This window comes from Alosa alosa, chromosome 2, assembly GCF_017589495.1.
Source record: "Alosa alosa isolate M-15738 ecotype Scorff River chromosome 2, AALO_Geno_1.1, whole genome shotgun sequence".
Taxonomy (NCBI): Eukaryota; Metazoa; Chordata; class Actinopteri; order Clupeiformes; family Clupeidae; genus Alosa; species Alosa alosa.
Genome location: NC_063190.1, coordinates 22,106,365 through 22,130,364, shown reverse-complemented (window position 1 = coordinate 22,130,364; position 24,000 = coordinate 22,106,365). Strand labels below are relative to the sequence as shown.

At 45.2% G+C, this 24,000-nt stretch overlaps 1 protein-coding gene across 1 annotated transcript in view; it reads right to left on the bottom strand.

The window, feature by feature from the left end:
- auts2a (activator of transcription and developmental regulator AUTS2 a) overlaps positions 1–24,000 on the bottom strand; it is a 346,312-nt gene that overhangs the window by 195,863 nt on the left and 126,449 nt on the right. The window contains 1 exon segment of the mRNA XM_048233695.1: positions 1,421–1,522. Within this exon segment, the coding sequence (XP_048089652.1) occupies positions 1,421–1,522 (102 nt within the window).

Sequence of the window (24,000 nt, the reverse complement as noted above, 5' to 3'; positions counted from 1 at the left end):
GTAACAGTAAGAAGAAATGCATCAACAGGAAATAAGTAAAAAAAAACAGAAAAATAAACCTTGTTTGGTGTGGTAAGATAGAACAGAAGATAGAATCTCTCTTTGTGTACACGGATGTGAACACATAATAAAGAGGAGGAAGCATATCATAACCTTATCATCAACCAATGTCATGGTTTAACAAAGCAATAAACATCTGTAATGAATCACATTTAATATTATTTATCTCATTTGTCAATGAGTTGTCAAGCTATGGCAACAGCAGTTAGTTAGTTGTTGCTGTGAAGACAGAATCGTCTGGGAACAGATGTGAAGACATGAATTAGCTCATTAAGTTCTCATAAAGTTCTTTATCATCTTCTTTTAGGTTTTAATTGGATGTTTATGAAGCAGATACCATAGGACAGAAGCTTCAGCAGGAGAGAATTCTGCCATAGTTGGGTGAACTTACCCGTTTCATGTTCCATTACTGATATTTTGTTTTCCTTCTCTCCACAGTATACGGTAATACGTGTTTCTATTGGTGTATAGCAGGTGTGTGGATGTCTATCTTATCATGATCTGATTTATGAGGGAGAAGTTCTATTTATGCAAACTAGCGTGCTAACTGCAAACCATTTGTCTTTTTTTCAACTAACTGAACTGGTGTCTTATTTTCAGGATGTTAAGAAGTAGTCTCCAGTTCAACAGCAATATATTCAATACATTCAACAACAAGGTCTCTAAGGTAATAACTACTATAAGAAGTGTTCTACAGTCTGATATACTGTGTAAAAATGTTGCGAAGTTCATTAAGATATTCAGATAGTCAGCCAGACTTGCATGTGATTGGTCTAAGACAGCAACTAAGACGCTATTGTATTAAATGAATAACTCACTCTTGGTGTGAAAGCTGACTGGGCAACAGAAGACTAATCTATTAATATTGGTGTTCCAAGTAGTTGTATAAAATATTTAACGACCCAATGTATGTTCAACAAACAAAATTGTTCAAAAAAGAATGTTTGAACAATGTAATGTTATCTAACAACTGTGTCATCCCTGATGTATGCAAGTATACACTTTCATATATTCATGAAAGGTGTGTTTCAACTCTTATATGTAATTTATTTATTCAGGGAAATTTGACTGAGCCCAGAGAGCGCTTTTACAGCAAAGCCCTGATCATTGTACAAATAGAAACATCTTTGGAATTTACCTTATGCACGTACTGCATTTGTAGAGTATCTGTTTTTGTTATATCTGACAGTTAGTAAGCCTACTGGTTGAAGATATACTGTAGTTTTGGGGAGTTATGGCGTTAGGTAATGTGACACTGTGTTCGAAGTTGCATGTATATTTTCTCATAGTATTTGTCTTGACCTGTGACTCGGTGTGTTAACTGCGTTGTGGCCGTGTGTGACGCTCTTGTGTGACTTACGTCTGTGAGTCTGTCTCTGGAGCTACTCCTGATGGACGGCTTGGACTCTCCGCTGACGCTCTCGCTGTCACTGTCCTTACAGTTGTTCTGCCCTGGCTTCAGCTGGACGCGCACGCGCGCGAGAGAGAGACAAACAGAGACAAAAAGAGATCAGGAGGAGTAATGAGTAGGCCCTACAGAGGATTAGAATGTTTATGTTACGAGGAAGACATGATGGGGTCACCGCTGTCTGCTGTTACTAATATGGCTGCAACACAGATGAGCGTGCACCTGCATGCACACCTGAATATACTCACATTACACCTGTGTGTCCACACACACACACACACACACACACACAAACATAAAAACAAGAAACCACTGTAATAACTTCACCACACATCACTTGAGATGTGTCTGAAATTCTATCGGAAAAGGGAACAAAGGCCTGTCCGTTTGCTTTTTTTTTCTGTTTTGCTGTTAGCTGGTTCTATGCTTTTTTCACCGTCTCACACATATCTCTCCCTTCCATCAAAAACATCCCCATTCCTGTTTCTTTCCCTCCAGATGCTGTGCCCATACAGTGGGCAGAGACACCCAGCAAATGTCCTCTCACAGATGCAGTGGCCATTTAAGACACCAGAAGTATGTATGGGTGGTGGTGGTGGTGTGGGGGGTACCCTCTGGTTAACCCTAGGAGTGGGGGGTACATGGGAGTGATGCCACGATCCAAACACATCTAAACCCACTAAAGAAAATAATCTCCGTGATGACGTCTGTCTGACTCCCGGGACCCCGGGCGACTGTCCTCACCCAGGGGACGGCGATTTATGTCCGCGTCGGGCTCTTACTCTCACACTCTCTTTTCCAGGCGAGGCCCACCACGCTGCGTCCTCCTCCGCCACCACCACCACCACCACCACCACCACCGCCGCTGCTGCTGCTGCTGCTGCTGCTGACGCCAAAGGCTCGCAGGCTCCATTTCAAAGCGCATAAAAAAGCCAGTGTTTTTACGAGCGGGGCTGGAGCGGGGCTGTAAACGGCAGGAATGGCACCTAATAGAAAAAGCAGAGGACGGGCCGAGGATCACTCCGGGCCCTTTATGGCACTGGAGCATTACATCTCTCTCTCTCTCTCTCTCTGCTCTTTCTCCCACACTCTCTTCGTCTTTTGGCTGCCATCGCCAGCTAGGAGGAACAGGTTTCGGTGTCAGAAAATGTGAAAGGAGAACACTAGTACAATTCCGTGTCAAAGATGAAATGAACACAAGGTCTCAAAGACATCCTGCTGTCTTGAGTATTTTACAGTATTTTACTCTGTACTACATGCAGTCCTGAAATGTAGTATTTGACTGTGAATAGTGAATAGCCACACCAATGTCATTATTAACAGTTGTGTGTTCTGGTCTGTAGGCTGACTCCTTCTGGGTCCAGTACTCTTGCCCTTTACTGTAAATGCCTCATAAAAGCGGCTGTAGGCGGAGAGTAAGGTGACGAAGGGGACAAGGAGGAAGAGTCCCTCCAGTAAGGCCGGTAATTAAAATGAAACTGTTCCCCTTTCTAGGGCCATTAGCCGAGTGAAAGAGAGCGTCTCCTAGGGAGTATTCTGGCACATGGAGAAGAAAAGAAGAGACAGCGGTGGCATCAGCCAACGATAAGGAGAGTTCCAGCACACAGACCCAAGGACCTGGAGGACAAGAGAGGGGGTTACGCAAGACACAACTCCAGAGAGAGACTTCAGGAAATAGACAGAGGAAGACTAAAGAGAGAAAAAGCTAAAGAGAAAGACTGAGCTAGGGGGAGAGAGATAGATAGATAGAGAGAGAGACAGAGAGAAAGAGAGAGAGAGAGAGAGAGAGGGGGAGGGCTGTGATAGAAAGGATCTACCTCAAAGGAAGGGCTCTACAGAATGATAGCACTAATTACCTCAGACAGGGCCCTCTTTAAATAGAGGCCTCTTTAAGAGAGAAGCATTACCATTAGATTCTCCAGCACACCCCTCATATCGCCACCTCCCACCATGCATACTCCACATTACACATTCAGTAAGGAAGAACACAGACAACTCTATCAGTGTGAACACATTGATGCCAATTTAGCATGTACTACACACACACACACACACACACACACACACACACACAAGCACCTACAGTATAATCTGAATTAACAAATTTAGGTTAATAATGGTATACTTTACAGAAGAAGTGGTCTGCATTGCCTAACAAATTCTTCTCTGAGCGCTATCCACAATCTGAAGGCTAACGCAAAGATCATTGGACAAAATGACAAATGGTTACACTTAACCCTCATAATGCAGCATCTTAACATTATTGTGCTCCATATTGCTGTGCAAATTGATATGGATACCTGCTGAGGTATTTTAAAAGGACAGTGGTGGAGGAGCCATGTCTGACAAAAATTCCATCATCTGCTCCTAGTATTCCTAACTGATCATTTCACAGCCATTGATTTCTATATGCATCAAGAAAGCATGTTATTTCAACTGGCATCTAAAAGCTTTACGTGAACGACACTCATAACCCCTTAACACAATCAAAATCAGACATCCATCTCTGCTAGATTGGGGCTGCAAGGCAAAGCAAATGGGAAGTGAATTAATGCTACGCAAATGTCACTCGAGACGAGGAAAATAAGAAGCTAGCGCATCAAAACCCTGCTAAGCACTACTGACTGGGCTGATCAAAAAATATCAGAGTGTGTGAAATCTACTTTGTATTCAGGCGCGGTCAGGGCAGCTCACAGACACACATCTCTCTCTGACTCTCTCTCTGAAAACCAATCCAATGTAGACTAAATCATCTTTCATGGGTGCTAAGGGGCCTGGCCCCTGGTCCGCTCCGATTTGCTGACGCGTCCCTCAGCTTGTTCTGTTTAATTTCTCTTAAAGCCCCTTAAATTGTTTCAAAGCCATTCGATGGCTCTCTTTTGTGAAGCGCGATGAGATATTTCTCTCGTTTTTTTTTACACCCTCCTTTGATTAATGGACGTGTTAAAGTGCGAGGCAAAAAAAGAGAGGGACCAGCGGTCATAATACATTACCGTCATCAAAAAAAAGGAGAAGGAAAAAGAGTCTCGGCCTAAGATTGGTTCACTGTGTCAGAGGATAAATCAAACGAATAAAGCAGTCGTGTAAAAACTTGGACGCGCTCTCGAGAGCAATCACTCAGGCAAGGCAGCGACCTCAGATGCTGATTCTTCATTACCAATCCAACATCCCACATCATCTCTCCCCAACTACAGACACAAACACAGCCACACTGGCCTGAAGTACACAACAATCACTGTAATAACATGAGTTCATGCCTGTAATTACTACCACAGATGTGTGTGTGTGTGTGTGTGTGTGTGTGTGTGTGCATGCATGCGTGTATTTGTATATTTTCGTTTCTCAAGCTTGCGTAATGTTGCACAGACTTTTGACTATATCGGTAGGAGACTTCAGACACTCTGGTTGAACTCTCTCCTGATGACCCCGATGACAACGTGTGGGTTTGGAGGAGGCATCCAACCCGCCCTGCCAGAGCCGGATGGCAAACAGATGGTTTTAATATTCCAGCGGCTAATTTCTCCACAATTAAAAACACAGCAAGACATTAGCATCTAATGAAACATTTAAACTACCAGTAAGTGCATCTGCCATCAATTGCGGCACAGTAAGGTCTTGTTTTCCCTCGATCTGTTCTGTGTTAGGGGAGAATACCCCCACCCCCACCCCTCCGCCTGGATTTATTGAAGTATAGAATTAACAACTGTTTTCAATAAGCAGTCAGCATGATTCTCTGGCAGCGAGTGAGCCCAAACCTCCACGCTATTAAAGATTAATTTATGCCGCCACAGCTTTGATGTGAAGCACTTGGTCTCGATTTTCCCTTCTCCTCCTTATTCGTCTATTTTTCTCAACCCCGTCTCTTTCTTTTCCAGTTTTCCAGGCTTTTTTGTTACTTAAAAGTCAAAACCGACCTGTTCAGGTTTAACCCTCACTGTTGTTTGGTGGCAGAAAAGTCCCAGAAGGCTGTTTTATGGTCGCGCTGGATTGTCTTTTCTTTTTCAGTTTTTTTAACAGTGCAGTAATCACATAGCACTTTATGAACAGCAGACAGAGACCCACTGGAAAGGAGAAAAAGGGGATGTTGAAGAAGACAGAGAGAGAGAGTGAGAGAGAGAGAGGGAGGGAGAGAGAGAGAGGGAGAGAAAAAGAGAAGAAAAAAAATAACAGCCTCTCGGCACAGCACAGCTTTTGACTGGGTATCAAAGATGGTCGTAATGTTTTCCATTTTTCCGAGCGCGCAGGGGAATAGAGTGAGATAGCCTACCGCTGCCATTTTAATTCACTGCGGCTCTTACTGCCATACATAATGCAGTCCACAGATATGCTTCCACATTCAGATTTATGGCCTTTCTACACAAACACTCTGGGCTAAGCCCTTGTTGCCTATTAGAGGGAATGCACCAGGCATACACAAGCTAAACTCTTCTTTATGACCACTGCACTTCAAAAAGCAGCTCGCACCTCCAAATGGCTTTCATACGGCTTTGGTAACAGCTGAAGTCAGAGAGAGAACTCCACTACTGTTGAGTTGAACTGGAATAACTCAGTCCATATAATGGGCTGTTACCGAACAACATAAACACATACCACACAGCCTAACAGCGCTGGCAACGATAAATAGCAGCGCATTTCGGTAACTTATGAGCACTGAAGGGCTGACAATTTGGCGAGACATGCAGCTAAGAAAAAAGCCCCGTTCAGGTATCCAGACCTCAACGTACAGGAAGAAACGTCGCTATTTAAATCTAGTAGAGCCTTCCTAAACAGTGGGCCCAGTGTGGAAACGAGGCAAACGGAGGGCGTCACTTAAAATGCTTTCTATGCATGTCTGGGCTTTTTAAAAATGGCCTTTGAAGGTTTTACAAGATTATTGTTAACACATGTAGTCAATTATATTCTCTGCCCACTTACTGAAAAGTGCTTGCCGGTGTTATGGAGGGATTTTATGAGTCTGCTGACCTATTCCCATGGGCTATGCTAACAACTGCATGCAATCATACACAAAAGTAGCGTGCTTATGTTTTGTGTTGCACAAACGTCCTTTTAAGTGCACACCGTAGAAGAGTTTTCTGCTCCAAAACACACGTCAAAAGAGGAACAGAACAGACATTAAAAAGAAAGGCACACACACATATACACACACACACACACAGAGCGAGAGAGAGAGAGAGAGAGAGAGAGAGAGAGAAAGAGAGACATGCACACACAAGGTTTTCTTCATAACGACAGCCTCAGGGACTCTGTTGCTATCGGCTCCTGATTTCCCCTTAGTTACGCACAACAGCAGCTGCAGAACTTGGCGGTAATAAAAAACCTGGAACAATTTAGCGACTTTTTATTGTTCTTCTGTGGTGTTTCGGAGAAGCTAACCTGTCCTCCAAGGATCCAAGAGAGGGGGGATAGAAGCCCACAAAGGCCCGCAATGAAAAAGGATCTCATTTACCTAAAAGCGCATATAAATTTTTAATTTGCTTTAACAAGTAAATTAACAAGTCCCTCATTCAGAGAAGTTTTATGGCTGCCTGCCACCAAGGGACTACCATGAAAGTTTTATAGATAATCCACTCGCCTGCTAGGCCGCTTATAATAAATTGTCTGTTTCCTTCTGCACTGTCAAATCCCCTGGTTTCCACCGACAACTCTTTAAATACCCCCCTCTCTGCTATATTCAGAGTCTGGGCTGCTCCCTGTATAAAGAGTATTTAAATGCTGAAGCAGGCACCAGTCTAAAGAGCTGGAATAATCTCCTTACCCCTGTGACCAAAGTAATCACGAGTCAAACACTAATGCCATACTCTCAAGGTTTTAAGGGGAAATGTAATTGAAGGCCTTAAATAAAATCGGCGCTATGTAAAAAAAAAGAGTCTTTTACAGGTTCTTCAAACAGAGCTGTAAGCAAAGTGGTACAAATTGATGAACTACATATCCCATCAGCACCGTGTCGGCGTGGAGCACCCAGGGGGTATGCCAAGGACACGGCCGGACGTCGGGGGCGGACAGCAGCATTTGGAAGCTGTTGGTCGCGGTTAGAGCGTGGCGAGCTGCAGCCGACGAGAATGCTGTGTGACAGGGGAGTGCAGGAGCCGTCATGTGCGATCGGGAGGGCGCAGCGAGTCTTCCGTCATCGCTCGGACAGCTGCTGCGTGGCGCGGGCGCCGACTCCGCTGGCCCCGCCGTGACCTCCCCCATGCCTTTAAGGGGCTGGCGGGGCCCTAACAGCCACCGACAGACGGCCTCCGCGCTGGGCCCCGATGGAAACTAACAGCACGTCAGCGATGATCAGGCCCCAGGTCGGACTAAAAAGGGCCTGCGTGCTTTTATGACACTTTATATTCTTTATTTTTTTCTTTTATCTCCCTCTCTTTCTTTCTGTCTATATGTGTGTGTGTGTGTGTGTGTGTGTGTGTGTGTGTGTGTGTGTGTGTGTGTGTGTGTGTGTGTGTGTGTGCATGTGCGTGCTCCATGTCCATGTGCAGTAGGCTCGGACAAAACGTGGTGGTTGAAAAGCGATAACCTCCGCACCAAAGGGTCTTCCTCCTCCTCCTCTGTCCAGTTTCCTCTCCATTGCCCCTGACATGTATATTCACCGTCCCCCGCCGATGGTCTGCCAGTGACAGCATCGCCTAAATGTCACGCACAGTTTGGCAGCTTTCATCAGCGTCTCCCGTTACCGCAGGTGCCTCTGTCGCTATGGAAACGCTCTGTTTCACTCACCTCTCCGCAGTCATTATGCTCGAGTGACAGTGTGACCTCTGCTGACCTTGTCAGACAATATCGCAGCAGTGGCGGGAAAAAGCCTATGACCCCGCAACCCCTTCCCACCCCCAAACACACACACACACTCACACACACACACACACACACACACGCACACACCAGGGGCAGAGATTAAAAAGCATTATGCTCTTTCTACTTCTCTCTCCCCCCACCCTCTGTATATGTGTACATGTCTCTCTTCTCTGTGTGTCTGTGTTTGGGAATGCCACACTATCACAAAGCAGCGGAGACGCTGAAAGAGCTCTCAACGGCGACCCAACCCTCAGGGCAAAGGATGAGCCCAGGGGACTGGATGAATGGAGGAAGACCAGTGTGTGTGTGTGTGTGTGTGTGTGTGTGTGTGTGTGTGTGTGTGTGTGTGTGTTTGTGTGTGTGTGTGTGTGTGTGTGTGTGTGTGTGTGTGTGTGTGTTTGGTGTGTGTGTGTGTGTGTGTGTGTGTGTGTGTGTGTGTGTGTGTGTGTGTTTGGGGAGGAGTGTGTGTGTATGGAGGGGGAGGGTTAAAACCACTGCCTGGAGTTTCTCACTGAGGACAGAGAGCTGTGCTTGCTGAGCCCCTCCAGGCGGCCAGTGAGCTGCTTCACGACCCAGCCAAAGCTCTGCACCGCTGAGAGACAAGCCTCTGATGGACGATGACATTACAGACAAATCAATATGCTTTTAACATCCATCCTCTCCCCCCTCCGCCTGCCAGTACACACACACACACACACACACATTCTACACACACACACACACTACACACACACACACACACACACACACACACACAGACACACACACACACACACACACACACACACACACACACTACACACACACACACTACACACACTACACACACACACTACACACACACACACTACACACACAGCCCCCTGTGCTCTCATACAAATGGCTGTATAATGCTGCGGTGGCTGATGGCTCCTGATGTATGGGGACAATTCCCAGATTTAATAATGAAGTGGAGAGGAGTGCCGAGCGCAGGAGCAGAGCGCTGTGGAGCGCTGTGGAGCGGGGGAGTGGGCTCTCTATGACTGACTGGAGACCGGCGCCCCTCTCTGATCACATCACAACACCTCGTTACGCTGCCCAGCATGGCACTAACAGACAGCCCCCGTCCCCATCTCGTCCCGGCCCTGCTGCAAAATACCTAACACACACTCATGCAGTGCACGTGCGCACACACGTGCACACACACCCGGATATACGCGTGTGCAATGGACCCGCAACGATGCACGTGTGTGCAATAAAGAGACCATTCACTTAGATGCAGAGACACATTCACATATACACACAAACACTCCTTTATCCCCACACTCACACACACACACACACACACACACACACACACACACACATACAGACACAGACACACACACACACTCAAACACACACAGACACACAGACACACACACACACACACACACACATACACACTATTAGCGGTGCTGGCATGGCAATGTGGTTGCAGAGGGTGAGCAGTCCTTCCCTATCCATCAGCAGCTGGCCGGCGGGTCGACCATTGGAAGGCGGCGCGACTTTAATCTGCCAGGACGGTGTGTGTGTGTGTGTGTGTGTGTGTGTGTGTGTGTGGTGGGGGTTTAGGGTGGTTGATGCCATGCTTATCACCACATAACTGTTCATCAAAAGAAATTTGTGTGCAATTAATTACATTATTCCCTCAGGTCACCCCCCACACACACACACACACACACATATAGAGGCAGCCACTGAGTTGTTACAGCGCGATCAGCTTTCAGAGGGCGCCATCTTTACAAAGACCCCAACGTCGTGCCAAGTCACATCTCACAGCACAGCACCACTTCAGCTACTGTAAAGAGAGAGAGAGAGAGAGAGAGAGAGAGAGAGGGGTGGGGGAAAGAAAGAGGGGAAGAGAAAGAGTGAGAAGGTAGAGGGGAGAGAGAGGGAAAGAAAGAGAGAAAGAGAGAGAGAGAGAGAGAGAGAGAGAGAGAGGAAGAGAAAGAAGCCTGATGTCTCGGCTTGCAAGGGCTATCATTTCTCTTTTTTATTGCCATTTATTTCCCTCTAGGAATTCACTGCCAGTATATTGGCAGGCTTTCCAGTAGATGGAGGCAATGAAATTTAGCGCGGACACTTAACACCGGGTCAAGCCTTGTGCGCGGCTCATGTGTGGTGGTAATATGATAAACAAATGCTTCCAGTTTGGAAAAGAGGCTTTTTATGTTACAGGAATGGAGTGCTGACCGAGGTAGTCTGCGGAGGCAGAGGGAACATGAAGGAATAGGAGCCCTTTGATAAACACCACAGTGCTGATGGCAGAGGAACACACACACACACACACACACACACAGACACACACACATGAACACACACACACACACACACACACACACACGAACAACACACACACACACACACACGAACACACACACACACACACACACAACCAACACAGACACACACACACACACACACACACACACACACACACATGAGCACACACACGGACAGACACACACACAGACACACACACATGAACACACACACACACACACACACACACACACACACACACACACACACACACAAACACACGGACAGACACACAGACACATAAAGAGACGCTGTGTGTAGATTTAATATATGGAATGCCTAAACATATGCTACATCTGCGAGTAAAGCAAGCATAGTTGAAAAATAAACCCCCCTCCCTGTCCTCCGTACACAAATCTGACTGATCTGAACGCCTGTGAGCATAAGAGCAACTGGTTATCTGCTGAGGCTCACCAAGAAACTCCTTGAGGGAATATCTCTGTAAGATTTCCTGGACTGATCAATGAGCCTCTCTTACAGAAGCCGTCAGTTAACCTTCTCAGATCGTTATCCATTATACTGTAAGACTATTTGAGGACACATAAAATAAACACAATGTATGTACATATATACATATGTACTATTACTGTAATGGTTGGTCAGTATGGAATTACAGTAAAGAGGTCTAGCATGCTGTTACAGTGAAGCGGAGGCATACACTCATATTATGCAAAACAAAATGTAGTTCACATCTACTAGACACTTAAATCAACATAATGACCAGCCATCCAAAACTAGTTACCTGCACTGAATATAAAATGTATACAGTATAGTGCCTGTGTAAAATGTACAGTATGTTTAAGCCATAAGCCCCAAGAGGCCATAGGTTAGTCCGCTTGCGCATTTTGTATCAAGTTGTGGTAGCGCAGTAATATAAAATGAAATGCGGTCAACGTTTTGGGTTGTGCTGGATTATACAACGCCATGGAACGTGATTCAGCCAATCATAATCAAGGACCGGAACTATCCGTTTTTAGAAGTATCAGGCCAAGGAGTTCAGAATTCCACATCAAAATCAATGTAATGGGTATAACACAGAGATTTGCAGCTTGTAGCCTTTCAGTTTGTTTGCCTAACTGACCACTCCTACAGGAGCCTTGATGTTGACACTGTGTTGAAGGACACTCCATTTGCACATGATGATGTTTCGTTTGCGCGGCACTGCCATGCCTGGCGGCCATAACTGACACATGATGAAGGCTGGGCCAGGTCCAGGGATGAGTATCGTGTTGCTCTACATTTTTATGCTGTTCTCGTGTCCATCTGCTCTTAGCAGGCAAATACTATTCTTATCTGCCAATGCACCAACGCCTCACTAAAGACAACACACACATACTGCTGGGCTCAACGGTTTCCCAATGTCAGTTTAATTCATCACACGTCATTTTATAGTTGTTAACAAAATAAAGATGTTCCCACTTGTACAATAATTATGTAATTCTGAGATAAGTGGAGAGGTGTTCACCAATATTTCTGCGTAGCTTATGTTTTACAGTTATTTTGTTTCCCTTGTGTCAGTGTCAGAGCAACAATCAGTCTGGCTCGGCTACTGCTGCTGTGTGTGTGTGTGTGTGTGTACATGTGTGTGTGTGTGTGTGTGTGTGTGTGTGTGTGTGTGTGCACACATATGCGTGTGTGTCTGTGTGTGTGTGTGTGTCTGTGTGTGTGTGTGTGTGTACGCACATTTGTGTGTGTGTGTGTGTGTGTGTGTATGTGTGTGTGTGTGTACACACATTTTGTGTGTGTGTGTGTGTGTGTACATTTGTGTGTGTTTGTATGTATGTGTGTTAGGGGTTGGGTTAGGCTAATAGGAGGGAATTTGTACATGTCAGTGTGGGTGTACACAAGTGTATGCATGCATGTTTGCAGGCTTTAATGTGTATATCTGTTTCAGGATGTGTGTGTGTGTGTGTGTGTGTGTGTGTGTGTGTGAGTGTGAGCAGGGTGTGATTTGTAGGGGGGGATTTCCCCCCCTCTGGTTTTCCTATCTCTACCTCTGCTAAATTATTTTTTATCCCCCTCTGCCCCTCATATTGATTAATGCTACTTCATACTGTATAAGTAAAGCGCTGCAATTTGAGAACAGTCTAGTAGGCTAGCCTACATAATAATCTGACATCAGAAACGCACCGTCACCGTCAGCACTCATGCTGCTGACAAAGTGGCTGCATGATAACTTAATTTGGCCTTGATCGTGCAGGACATTTCAGAATGTCGAGTGTGTAATCCATCATAAATGGCTAGTTTCAATGGAAAAGTTAGCTGGACAAATGAAAGAAAACGAGAAGGATTCAGTGAAGCATATCGTCATATTTTAGAACCTTAAAAATTAGAAAACTGATGCAACTGAGATGGAGGACAACTGCACGTAGATTAGAACGTAGGCCTATTGTCCGAAGGAACTTACATTAAATGAGGAGATATTTGCTGAATGTCACAAAAAGTGTTACAGAAATTGCTTGCCATCGCTTATTCAATGGCTCTCTACCGAAACACCTGTAGTTTGCGGAGGACGAACGAGAAAGCACTCGTTTGATAAATCAGCCAGTAGGCTAGGCCTAGTAGACAAATAACTTTCAGAAATAATCTGTATTGCCAAAACAAATGTTGGTGGGTATTTAAACTATCTAGCGGGTGTTTTAACAGCTGCAAGAAATAGAAGCTTCATGGTCTTTATGTTCTGGTTCGTAAATTATTTTCATAAAACTTCAAGTTGCCCTATAACTTTACTCTCCAAACTCTTTACTGCACTGTAGCCAATTAACTGACAGTATGATAGTAGGCTATTTATTTTCTGTATGCTACAATAAACACATTTATTTTTTCAACTTTTGCAATATTACGCACTTGGATACTGAACGCAAATCAGCAGGAGAGAGAATGCACGTAGCCTATGCAGCGTGTAGCTTCACGGAGTCATTTCAGATGGGGCAAGAACAAGGTGAATTTGTATGCTTGTCAAAACGTAGTCCTACCCTGCATTAGAGGAGCTGATCATCATGCCAAGCACACTCGCTGTTTAAAGTCATACAACACGGTAAACTAAAACTAAAATGTTACAAAGGTGACAAAATTAATATAGGCTATTATTAGCCATGACATTACTAGGCTATGAATCGTTCGTTTAAGAGAGAGAGTGTGTGTGTGTGTGTGTGTGTGCGTGTGTGTGTGTGTGTTGTTTGAGACCCGAAGGAATAGGATATGTGCAGGGCCGGCTGTGTAGCGAGGCCTGTTTTGGCTGGCCAGAGGTGCCGTCAGCCCTGAGCACAGCTCACCTTCCCCAGACGGGCGGGCAGAGGATTAGGGCGGCTGGAGGACTCACGGCCAGCCGGGTTCTGCGGTTGCCTTTTGGCTGGCCAGCCATATGCCTGTCTGGAGCCCTGCTCGATTGCTGCTAATCCTGTTCATAAGAGTCCCTCATTTGCAGTAACTGCCTTCCTGAAAGCCACGTCTCCAATTAAGCGTCCATGAGAAACAGATGAGACTGAAGAGCTAAGTCTGGTGCTGCTCTGGGACCTGCTTAGCTATAGCTGTAATGATCTCCATCATTATTCAACAAAGAATATTTAACATAATATAACACTGTTTTGAGATCAACAGTTAGTATAAGAAAGCCAAGGAGTGATAGTAAATGTTTATGTTTTAGTTTATGTCTACAGTTCTTATTTCAGTTCAGCATTTTTATTTTACTTTACTTTGCTTTAGTCACTTTGACCGATGCAAATATATTCCATCAGACAGCAGGTAAAAGATCATCAACCCACTAGCACCTGTCAGTGGTCAGTCAGGGACCCCAACACAATGCTGTATGCTGTTAGGTGTTTCTATTAATGCAGATCGGCAGGCAGCACAAATGGTGCCAGTGAATGTGTTCTTGTTCTGCACAATCTGTCCTTCTTTTGAAAGACAGCGATGGGTGACTCACTGTCAAGAAAATTATTTCTTTCTCCTATTGTTCCACGGTCCTTCATGACATTGTAATTCTGGCCTCATTTTTCCAGCAAGAATAAAGAGGAGACGGCACATACATGAGAAATACAGACAGGTTGAACGAGAGACAGAGAGAGAGAGAGAGAGAGAGAGAGAGAGAGAGAGAGAGAAATGGAGACAAAGAGAGAGGTGAGAGGGAGAGGGAAAGAGAGGTATGGAGGGAGAGAGAGAATGAAGGCAGAAGAGCCAATGGAGCGTGTGTGTGTGTGAGTTATTATGATTTGTACAGCACTGAAAATAGCCACCTGTCACTGGACGGCTGTCAGCAGCTACCTGCAGAGGCCTGCGGGGGAATGGCTTCCCCACCTGTGACCGCTGTAAATTACAGCCCACAGGGGGGCCGTTACATCTCAGCCCCTGCACACACACACACACACACACACACACACACACACACACACACACACACACATCGCTATTTACGTTCAAGACGATGTCAGTGAGGATAGGGACATGTCAGGGGTTCAGTGTCACCACTTTACATGACTTCCTAGGGACATGCGCCACAACATTTCAGCCATGCGTCAACCCCCCTGTTCCTCAACATCACCCCCACCCCCGCGATGGCTACCGACCCCACACACACCCTTTAGGGGCGTATCTCCTGGTTATTTCTGTGATGTGAGGAATGGTAACACAACAGGGGGACATTCTGTTGCTGTCAGTCATGGACACATATGCTTGGCTTGGCCGTTGATGTGGCGTTCTTGACCTGGAGTGTGTTTATGTTGTGGTCTGGCGTTCAGACTTTCCTTCAGCCCTTAAATCAGAAGCACACCCTCTCTTTTCATCTATGCTTTTCTTTCTTCCTTTTCTTTTTTTCTTGCGTCTGTTTGAGCCAGCTGTTTCCCTTTCCCTCCATGCTCGTCTGCTTTGTGCTGTTCTGTGCGCCGCATCTTTGTTGTTTGGAAATGTGTTCTATCAGAGCGTTCAAAAATGTGTGTGTACTTGTGAGTGTTTGTGTGTGTGTGTGTGTGTGTGTGTGTGTGTGTGTGTGTGTGTGTGTGTGTGTGTTTGTATGTGTGTTTGTTTGTCAGCTAAATACATCCAGACAATACTAGCCCTCTCTCCCTCTCCCAGCCTCTTACAGCATTTCAGCGCCTGGGCTTTCTTTCCCTCTCTCTCTCTCTCTCTCTCTCTCTCTCTCTCTCTCTCTCTCTCTCTCTCTCTCTCTCTCTCTCTCTCTATTTTCTTTACAGGCTCTTAGGGCCACAAATGTCAACCACAGGAAGGCAATTATGAGAGTAAAATTACTTCCTCGCTGTTATCAATCCACTCTGTGGGCCAGGGGAACGGTTAAAAGCCACCATGTAATGGCCCACGGTTAGAGTTTTCTCCTGGGCCCCGGCCAAGCCTGCTAACCTTGCTATTAAAGGGCCCGACAAGCTTTGTCAGTGCAATCTGCTGAATGCCTTGAGTGACACGCGATCGATACTCCCCTCTCTCCAGGGTCATTGGCGGTGACAGGGGCCTAAGTAATAACACAGCCCCGGCCCGCCTGCCCTGACTTAAATGCTTCCCGCCGCCACAATATTTTTTTTTTTTTTTTTTTCTCGTTTTGTGTCTCAGGGCCCTGTGAACTACATTTTCCCGCCGATTGGAAAAAAGGTGAGGAAAGATGGAGGGAGGGGGGGAGATGGAGATGGGGGAGCAGGTGGGGTGGTGGTGGTGGTGGTGGTGGTGGGAGTGTGCACGGATCTGAGGAATTGTTGTGTGTCTGGATTGATGCAGGTGTGTGTGTGTGTGAAGAGTATAGGGGCCTAGGTGTGTGTGTGTGTGTGTGTGTGTGTGTGTGTGTGTGTGGGGGGAAGGGGTTGAGGTTTGAGGTGGAGGTGGCGAGGATGGGGATGGTAGGGCAGTAGAAGCAGAGCTCAGATAAATGGAAAATGACTGGCTGCCGAGTTGTAATCTGCCCGCGTCGAGCCCCCTGTAGCAACAAGGCAAATGAAAAAGCATGCTGACAGGCCACAGAGATGGAGCGCCTGCGGTAGATTGGTGGAGGGAGGGAGAGAGGGAGGGAGAAGAGAGAAGAGGTAGGGAGGGAGGGATGGAGGGCAAGCTAGGGAGAGTGCGGGGAGAAATGTATGTTTGTTCTCCTGTGCGGAGGTGTCAAGGAGTAGAGAAATGTGGCACGCAGTCACAAACAGTAAATAACACGTGTATACATGGTCCCCTCACACTGACACACACACACACACACACACACACACACACACACACACACACACACACACACACACACACACACACACACACACACACACACACACTTATGCAAGTGCTAGTTTCTTTCTCACATGTATACACAGATAGATACAAAAATAAAGATACAAAATGATTAATAGAGACACAAAATAGATCCAGACACAGACCTGCGCATCATATGCATATAGATGCAGGGATCCACACTCCAACAGGGATGCAAGGACACACAGAGACTAGTACAAGGAGACATCCAAACACACACACACACACACACACACACACACACACACACACACACACACAAACACACACACACACATACACACACAGCTGTCTTCCTCTCGACCAGCAGGTGGATCCCAACCCCCCATCAAACTCCGACACAAGAGCTCCACCTACTGCAAGTGCCTCCCTCCCACCTCACACACACAGTGTGAGATCGTGCGGGTGCATGCAGACACACAGTGTGAGATCGTGTGGGTGCATGCAGACACCCAGTGTGTACTAAGCCCCATGACTGCGACTGACACATCTAAGCTATGAATGCTTTGGAGTTGAAGTGCATTGAGTGTGATGTGTGCATTGTGTCTTGCCATTATCTTACCTAATTCATCCAACCTGCTTAGAGTGGAGAGCGTTTTATTTGACAAATGCTCAGACACAACCTCTCACGCACAAACACACACACACACACTTTGCCCTCTTGCAATTCCACAGAGCACCTCCCTCAGTGGATTTCCCCATTAGACCCCCACCCCACCCCCACCTACCCCCGACTAGGCTACAGGTGACTCAGAGAGGAGTGGAACAGCAGGAGGAGGAGGAGGAGGAGGAGGAAGGCGCAGAGTAGGCACAAGACCACATTTCATTCCCCATGATCCCCCCTCTCCTCCTCCTCCTCCTCCCCTTGCTATTTGTCTCCTCTCCTTTATTTCTAGGCCCCGTGGCTTCCTAGCTGACTGTATCGGAGAAAGCCATCTCCTTCCCAGCGTGCCGCCCGCTCCCAGCGCTGGCACCAAGTCCCCTCCCACCGCCACACTTCCTGCCTCCCCCACTGGGCTATTGGGGGGAAATCACGGCTGATGGCCAATCATTTGTCTCCGCTACGCACCAGCCCACACACACCCCGCCATCCCCCTGAGCTCGCCTATGACAGAGATGCATGGGGGACAGAGAGAGAGAGAGAGAGAGAGAGATAAAGAGAGAGAGAGATATATAGAGAGGGATGTCTCCCCCCAGCAAACAAAGCTAAAAATGATTTCTGCAATTTGCTGTGAGAGGAAGAGAGAAAGCAATAGAACAAAGGAGTGAGAGAGAGAGGGGAAGAGAGAGAGAGAAACTGAGAGAGGGAGTTCATTGGTGGCACTGACAAGAGTCCGCCTGTGGCTTTTCTATTTGCTCTGAAGAATAGGCCCCCTTCCTTTCTCCCTTCAAGAAAACAAAACACAAAAAAACAACAATAATAACAAAAACTCTGTGCTAATCTTTTTGAATCTTACTGGTGGCTTATAATACACAAACACACACACACACACACACACACACACACAAACACACACACACACACAAACACACACACACACACACACACACACACACACACACACACACACACACACAAACACACACACACACACACACACACACACACACACACACACACACAAACACACAAACACACAAACACACACATTGCAGAAGGGTGTGTATGAGAGAAAAAGAGCAAAAGAAAGAGAGAGAGAGAGAGGGAGAGAGGGAGAGATAGAGCTGCTTTGAGGGCAGCTATTTAATTTGGTCCTGTTTGGTATTGTTTTGCCACTGATGTGTGTTCCATAGATAACCCGCCCCAGCCGCTCCCATTCACAGCTGATAAGATTGCCTCTGGCTGCGAAACAAGTGGCTGTTATCACGAGAGGGGGAAATGACAAGCTGTTTGGATATGAGCCCTGCACACACCTGCTTCTGAGTGTGTCTGTGTGTGTGGTGTGTGTGTGGTGTGTGTGTGTGTGTGTGTATATGTGTATGCCCCCCAGTCCTACCCATGTAAATCCTCACTCTGAGATAACCAGAAGATAAGGCGTGTGATTTACTAGCTGGCGTGTAAGTAAGTGATTGTGTCGGTGGCTGCGGGGCTAATCTAAATGACCTAGCCTAGCATACAACAGCATACACGCCGCAGTGTTTCTTGGCCTTGTAAAGAACCTGTCAGCTTAAGAAGCCAGAAATTTCCCCATCCAAACTAAAACAAGGTAGAAGTGACAGAGAGAGAGAGAGAGAGAGAGAGAGAAAGAGGGAAAATATGCCAACGACACAAAAACATCCGCTCCCAAAGTGATAAAGCTACACTTTCAAACTCAAAATGAAGAAACAACAGACACACACACACACGCTCTGATACACACAGAGCATCTGAGGTAATGCACTGCGCAGGAAGTTTGAGACAGCGACACAGACACCATGCATACTCAAGACACACACACACACACACACACACACACACACACACACACACACACACACACACACACACACACATCAATTCCAATTCAAGTAGGGCCTTTCACTAGGGGAATATGAACAGCAATTGTTCTTATGAATTATGGAGAAGCTCAGTGAATGCAAATGAGACAGTCAAGGTTTATTTTAAAGCCAAACGCTGCTGAGAAGGAAACACAAAAGAGCATCAGAGCAACGAGACGGGCCAACTTTAAAGTGACACGTTGTGTGTGTGTGTGTGTGTGTGTGTGTGTGTGTGTGTTGTGAGGGCTTGGGGAGAGAGGGGAGATGTTACGGTGGTGTATTTTCTTTTTGTTATTTCTCTTCCCCTCCCCAGTCTAGCATGCTCGGCCCAGGAGAGTGTGTGTGAGAAAGAGTACAAGGCTAACGCGAGCGACGTCTGGATAAGCACTGTTTTCAAGCGAGGAGTGGAAAGAGAGGAGCACGGTGGCCTCAAAAGGAGCCTGGCGCTGCTGCTGCTGCTGCTGCTGCTGGATCTTCTTGTGCGTCCTCTCCCTACAAACATTTAATCCTACGTGGCTAACTACTACAAGCACTGAAATATGAGCCTAAACTTTGTTTTGCTCTTTGTGTCTAAGTCTCTGCCTCTCTGTCTGCCGTCTGTCTGTCTGTCTGTCTGTCTCTTTTTTCTTTCTCACACACAGTAATTTATTTGTCTTAGGCGGAAATCCAACAAGCAAATAAGATGCAGATGCAGTCTTTTACACACATACATGTGTTTCAAGATTGAAGAGTTTCCAAAAAGGAATTCAGATTAGATTTGTGAAATACTCTCTAAATTATAAACACATGCAGACACAACAGAGATAGCGATCTGAAGACATGTTTCTCTCTCGGACTGTCTGACTTTCCCCTTCTGTTTCTCTCAGTCTCAGTGGGGCAGATGCTATATTCAATATGACCTGCAGGTGGTGCTCCTCCACTGTGGCTCAGGAAAAATATGACATATTGAAAAGAGCCACCAGTCCAGTGTGCCCCTACAGTACGGTAATACATCCTAACATCCTAAACCCACTTGACCTATAAAAATGAACATCCTGGAGTTTGTGCATGTGTGTCTGTTCTGTGTGTGTGTGTGTGTGTGTGTGTGTGTGTGTGTGTGTGTGTGTGTGTGTGTGTGTGTGGCCCTTCTCAGAATTGATTCAGAATTGACTATACTTAATCTAACAGGACACATTGCTAACTACTGATGTCTATTTCAAAAACGCTTTATACTGTAGGTATTTCCATGGGTGAGCAAGCATTACATTGACCAGTTTAATTAAGGAACAGATATTTCCACACAGAAACCATTAGCTATGTTTATTTCTCAATGTGTATTTGTGCTAAAGTGACTTCATTTTCTTAACTCATTACAAATGTAATGAGATGAGTTAACAAAACAACCTAGCATGGATCCCTAAGAACTGCAACCACCTTGAGGACTGTTCAGTGGGACATACTTACAGAGACCTCTGCAGTTTAACTACAACAATTCTACACTTTGTTCTGTGGAGTACTGTTAGCAGAGCAGGTTTTATAGGCACAGTATGGTTTTAACTCTACTGTTACAGTAATTCCTTGTGTGTTGGCCACATTGTGTTTAACACTGCAGGACAGTGTTTTATGCAAATAATGAATGAATAAATAAATAAATAAATAAATAAATAAATAAAAACATATTAACCGCACCTGTGTATTAACTCAATTGCCCAATAGCCCAATGAATCAGATCAGTGTTTTAATCATAAAAAAGAATGAAGAAAACAAATGCATTCCCATGTGTAGCCCGCCTCTGTGTACAGTATTAATCATGGGCGTAGGTCGCTAGGGACTAGTCATAATCAATATTTTGAGATGACAAAAATGTCCCCACCAATATTTTAGCGAACTCCTTTGTGCTATTCCGACGGCCAGGACGAAAGTAAAAGAAACACTGTCATTTGATTGGCTGAAACCGAAGGGGGTTTATGTACTACTTCACTTTGTGGTGACACTGGCAGAGAAGTGAGCGTGTCGGTATAAGTTATCAGGGATGTCTACCAATACATAACCCTGAAAAGGCCAGTGTGAAAGATTTGTAATATTCCCTTTGCCCTGCATGCACATTTTGCCCCTTTTGGTGCTTTGTAGATCAGCTATGCCACCAAAGAAGAAAAGGAACATTCAAAGCTTTTTCATTATGCAGAGTCTAATAGGCAAAGTAACTAGCCATACAAACTGGCAACTCGTGAACAGGCTTTCAAATGCGGCTTTTACTGTGGAAAATAGCATTAACTGTTAGGATATTACCCAGGATATTGTCACAGCTAAACCTAGCTTCTGTAATCGTTCAACCAAGGTTAGGAGTCATGTTGAATAAGGGTGTGCTGCAGGACAGTCGCATAAAGCACAGAATAAAAGTTACCATGTCATTGACTGTTAATTGGGCTACCAATTTTGCAGTCGCAATAAACAATGGATCCGAGACATTTTCTGTTCCTATTCTGTTTATGTAGGCTAATGTATTTGTGAATGTAGCCTGCACAATGCAAATAAATAAAACATAAACTATGGTACATTTCCATACTCATAGAAATGAACATCGTGAGACACTTATCTCATCTATGATCTCATCCCAGAAAGATTTTCTTTGACTTTGACTTGTTTATTTGAACATTAACTTTATCTAATGACATAGCAAACATGATGAATTGAATCTACATATCCTTGCACTATGCAAAACTATTTTCCACTAGCCTAAAACCGTGAGACTGAATTGCGTTACGTTCCTCTTAAAGTGACAGGCACTCAATTAGACTTACAGACCACAAATGTGATGATATTAAAGAAAAGTTATCATTTAAATATCAATATGATGTATTCAAATTACTAAATATGTTTAGCTATTAGTAATAACAATAAAAAGTTCATATGAGTTCCAAAATATGAAAACCTATGACAACCATCACTTTCTGTGTGTGTGTGAGGGTCAATCATATTCTATGATTTCCACTGATGTAAACGATCACATAATATTCAATATTACTGATGGCGTCAAGGTGGTGGGGACCCCCAAACTAAATATTTTTTTTAAAAATCGCAAAAGGACGACGAAAGCATCGAATAGACGGCCAAAAGTATTGAAATCGAGATTTTTCACTTGCTATTGGTATTGAAACAATAATGTTGATATCGTGACAACAGGAGTTGGGGATGTGTCCCCACTAAAGCTGAGACCAAACCTAAGCCCTTGGTATTAATCTCATAGCTCATAGCAAAATCAATGTATAAACCTTGGTTAATAGTTAGAAAATTACTGTAATACTTTCAATGCAATCTATCTAGTCCTGGTAAAAGGCAGATGAATTTTCTATTGTCCATTTGTTATTGGGGCAAAACCATCAATTGTGTTCCGTTCTCAGCATTAAAGCCAGCACATTAACCACTACCCCCATATGCCATGCTGTAAAATCCCTAATGTTGTTTGAATGTTATAAGGTTTCAAAACACAAGCCAATTCACACTTTAAATCAAACACTGGAGTGCTTACACCCAGAGGCACAAAACCCCCACTGTTTCAATAGGTAACCATGGTGAACCAAAAAGACACTGTAATATAGGTAATTTGTTTAACAACAACAAACTATTATTTAAATGCTTTGACTACCTTAAATTAAATGATTACATCACTGAAATAGTACAAAAAGATGCCTTAAACCCATTACAGTGTATACAATATATATGTTGACATCTTATTTGAGCATACAGTTTCAGGAAATGACGCAGATGAACATATACACTGGCGTGTACCATCAAACGACCAGACTCTAAAGGGCCTTGCTAAAGGGTAGTCTTGTGTGGGCATGACGTGGGTCTCTCCAGTGAAAAAGGTACCGGTAGATCTTATTAAACATAGACCTTTACAAAGGACCTATTCAAGTTTCATTACCGCTAATTGACGCACACAAAAGGCCTACTGATTATTCAGCATTTAAAAATGGATCTGACATTCCACATATTCATGCCAAACTGATCCCTTTTCTCTCTCTCTCTCTCTCTCTCTCTCTCTCTCTCTCCCTCTGCTCTCCATCTCTGCATAGCTGCAGGCTAATTGCAGTGATTTTAGATAATTGTTATTAAAAACAGAGTGGCGGCACTGCTTTGCAGGATGAATCCCTGGGGACGAGGGCTGCTTTCACGTCGGGGTGGATGGTAGTGGTGGAGGTGGGGGTGGTGAGGGTGGAGAAGCATCGGCGCATCGTAATGACTACAATCAAAGGCCGCCTGCCCACCCGCCCGCTCGAGCGCCTGCCTTTGTTTTGCTCGCCGTTGCAGGAGAGCGATATGGGGAGTTGAGTTTCGAGAGGGGAAGGGTGGAGGGAAGCGTGAAATCAAACACACGCAGCTACACCGCAGGATGAAGACGAGGGGGGCTGAGAGAGAGCTCTGCAAGCGCTTTGTGCATGATGTGTTGTGAGAGCGGGGAGATATTTGTACACAAACAAAATCGCACACTCCTCACACACACGCACAAAACAAAACCCACCTCCATCCCCCACACCACAAACACACACATTTTTTAGTGAGCTATACACAACCGAATCCGCACACAGTCTCTCATGTGAGGCCATCTAAGGATATGTGTGCTAAGCTCCCTCAGATGTAAGCATTACTGATTGCAGCTATCTCAGTGTAATGTTCCATTGCTCTGGAAAAGAAGCCAT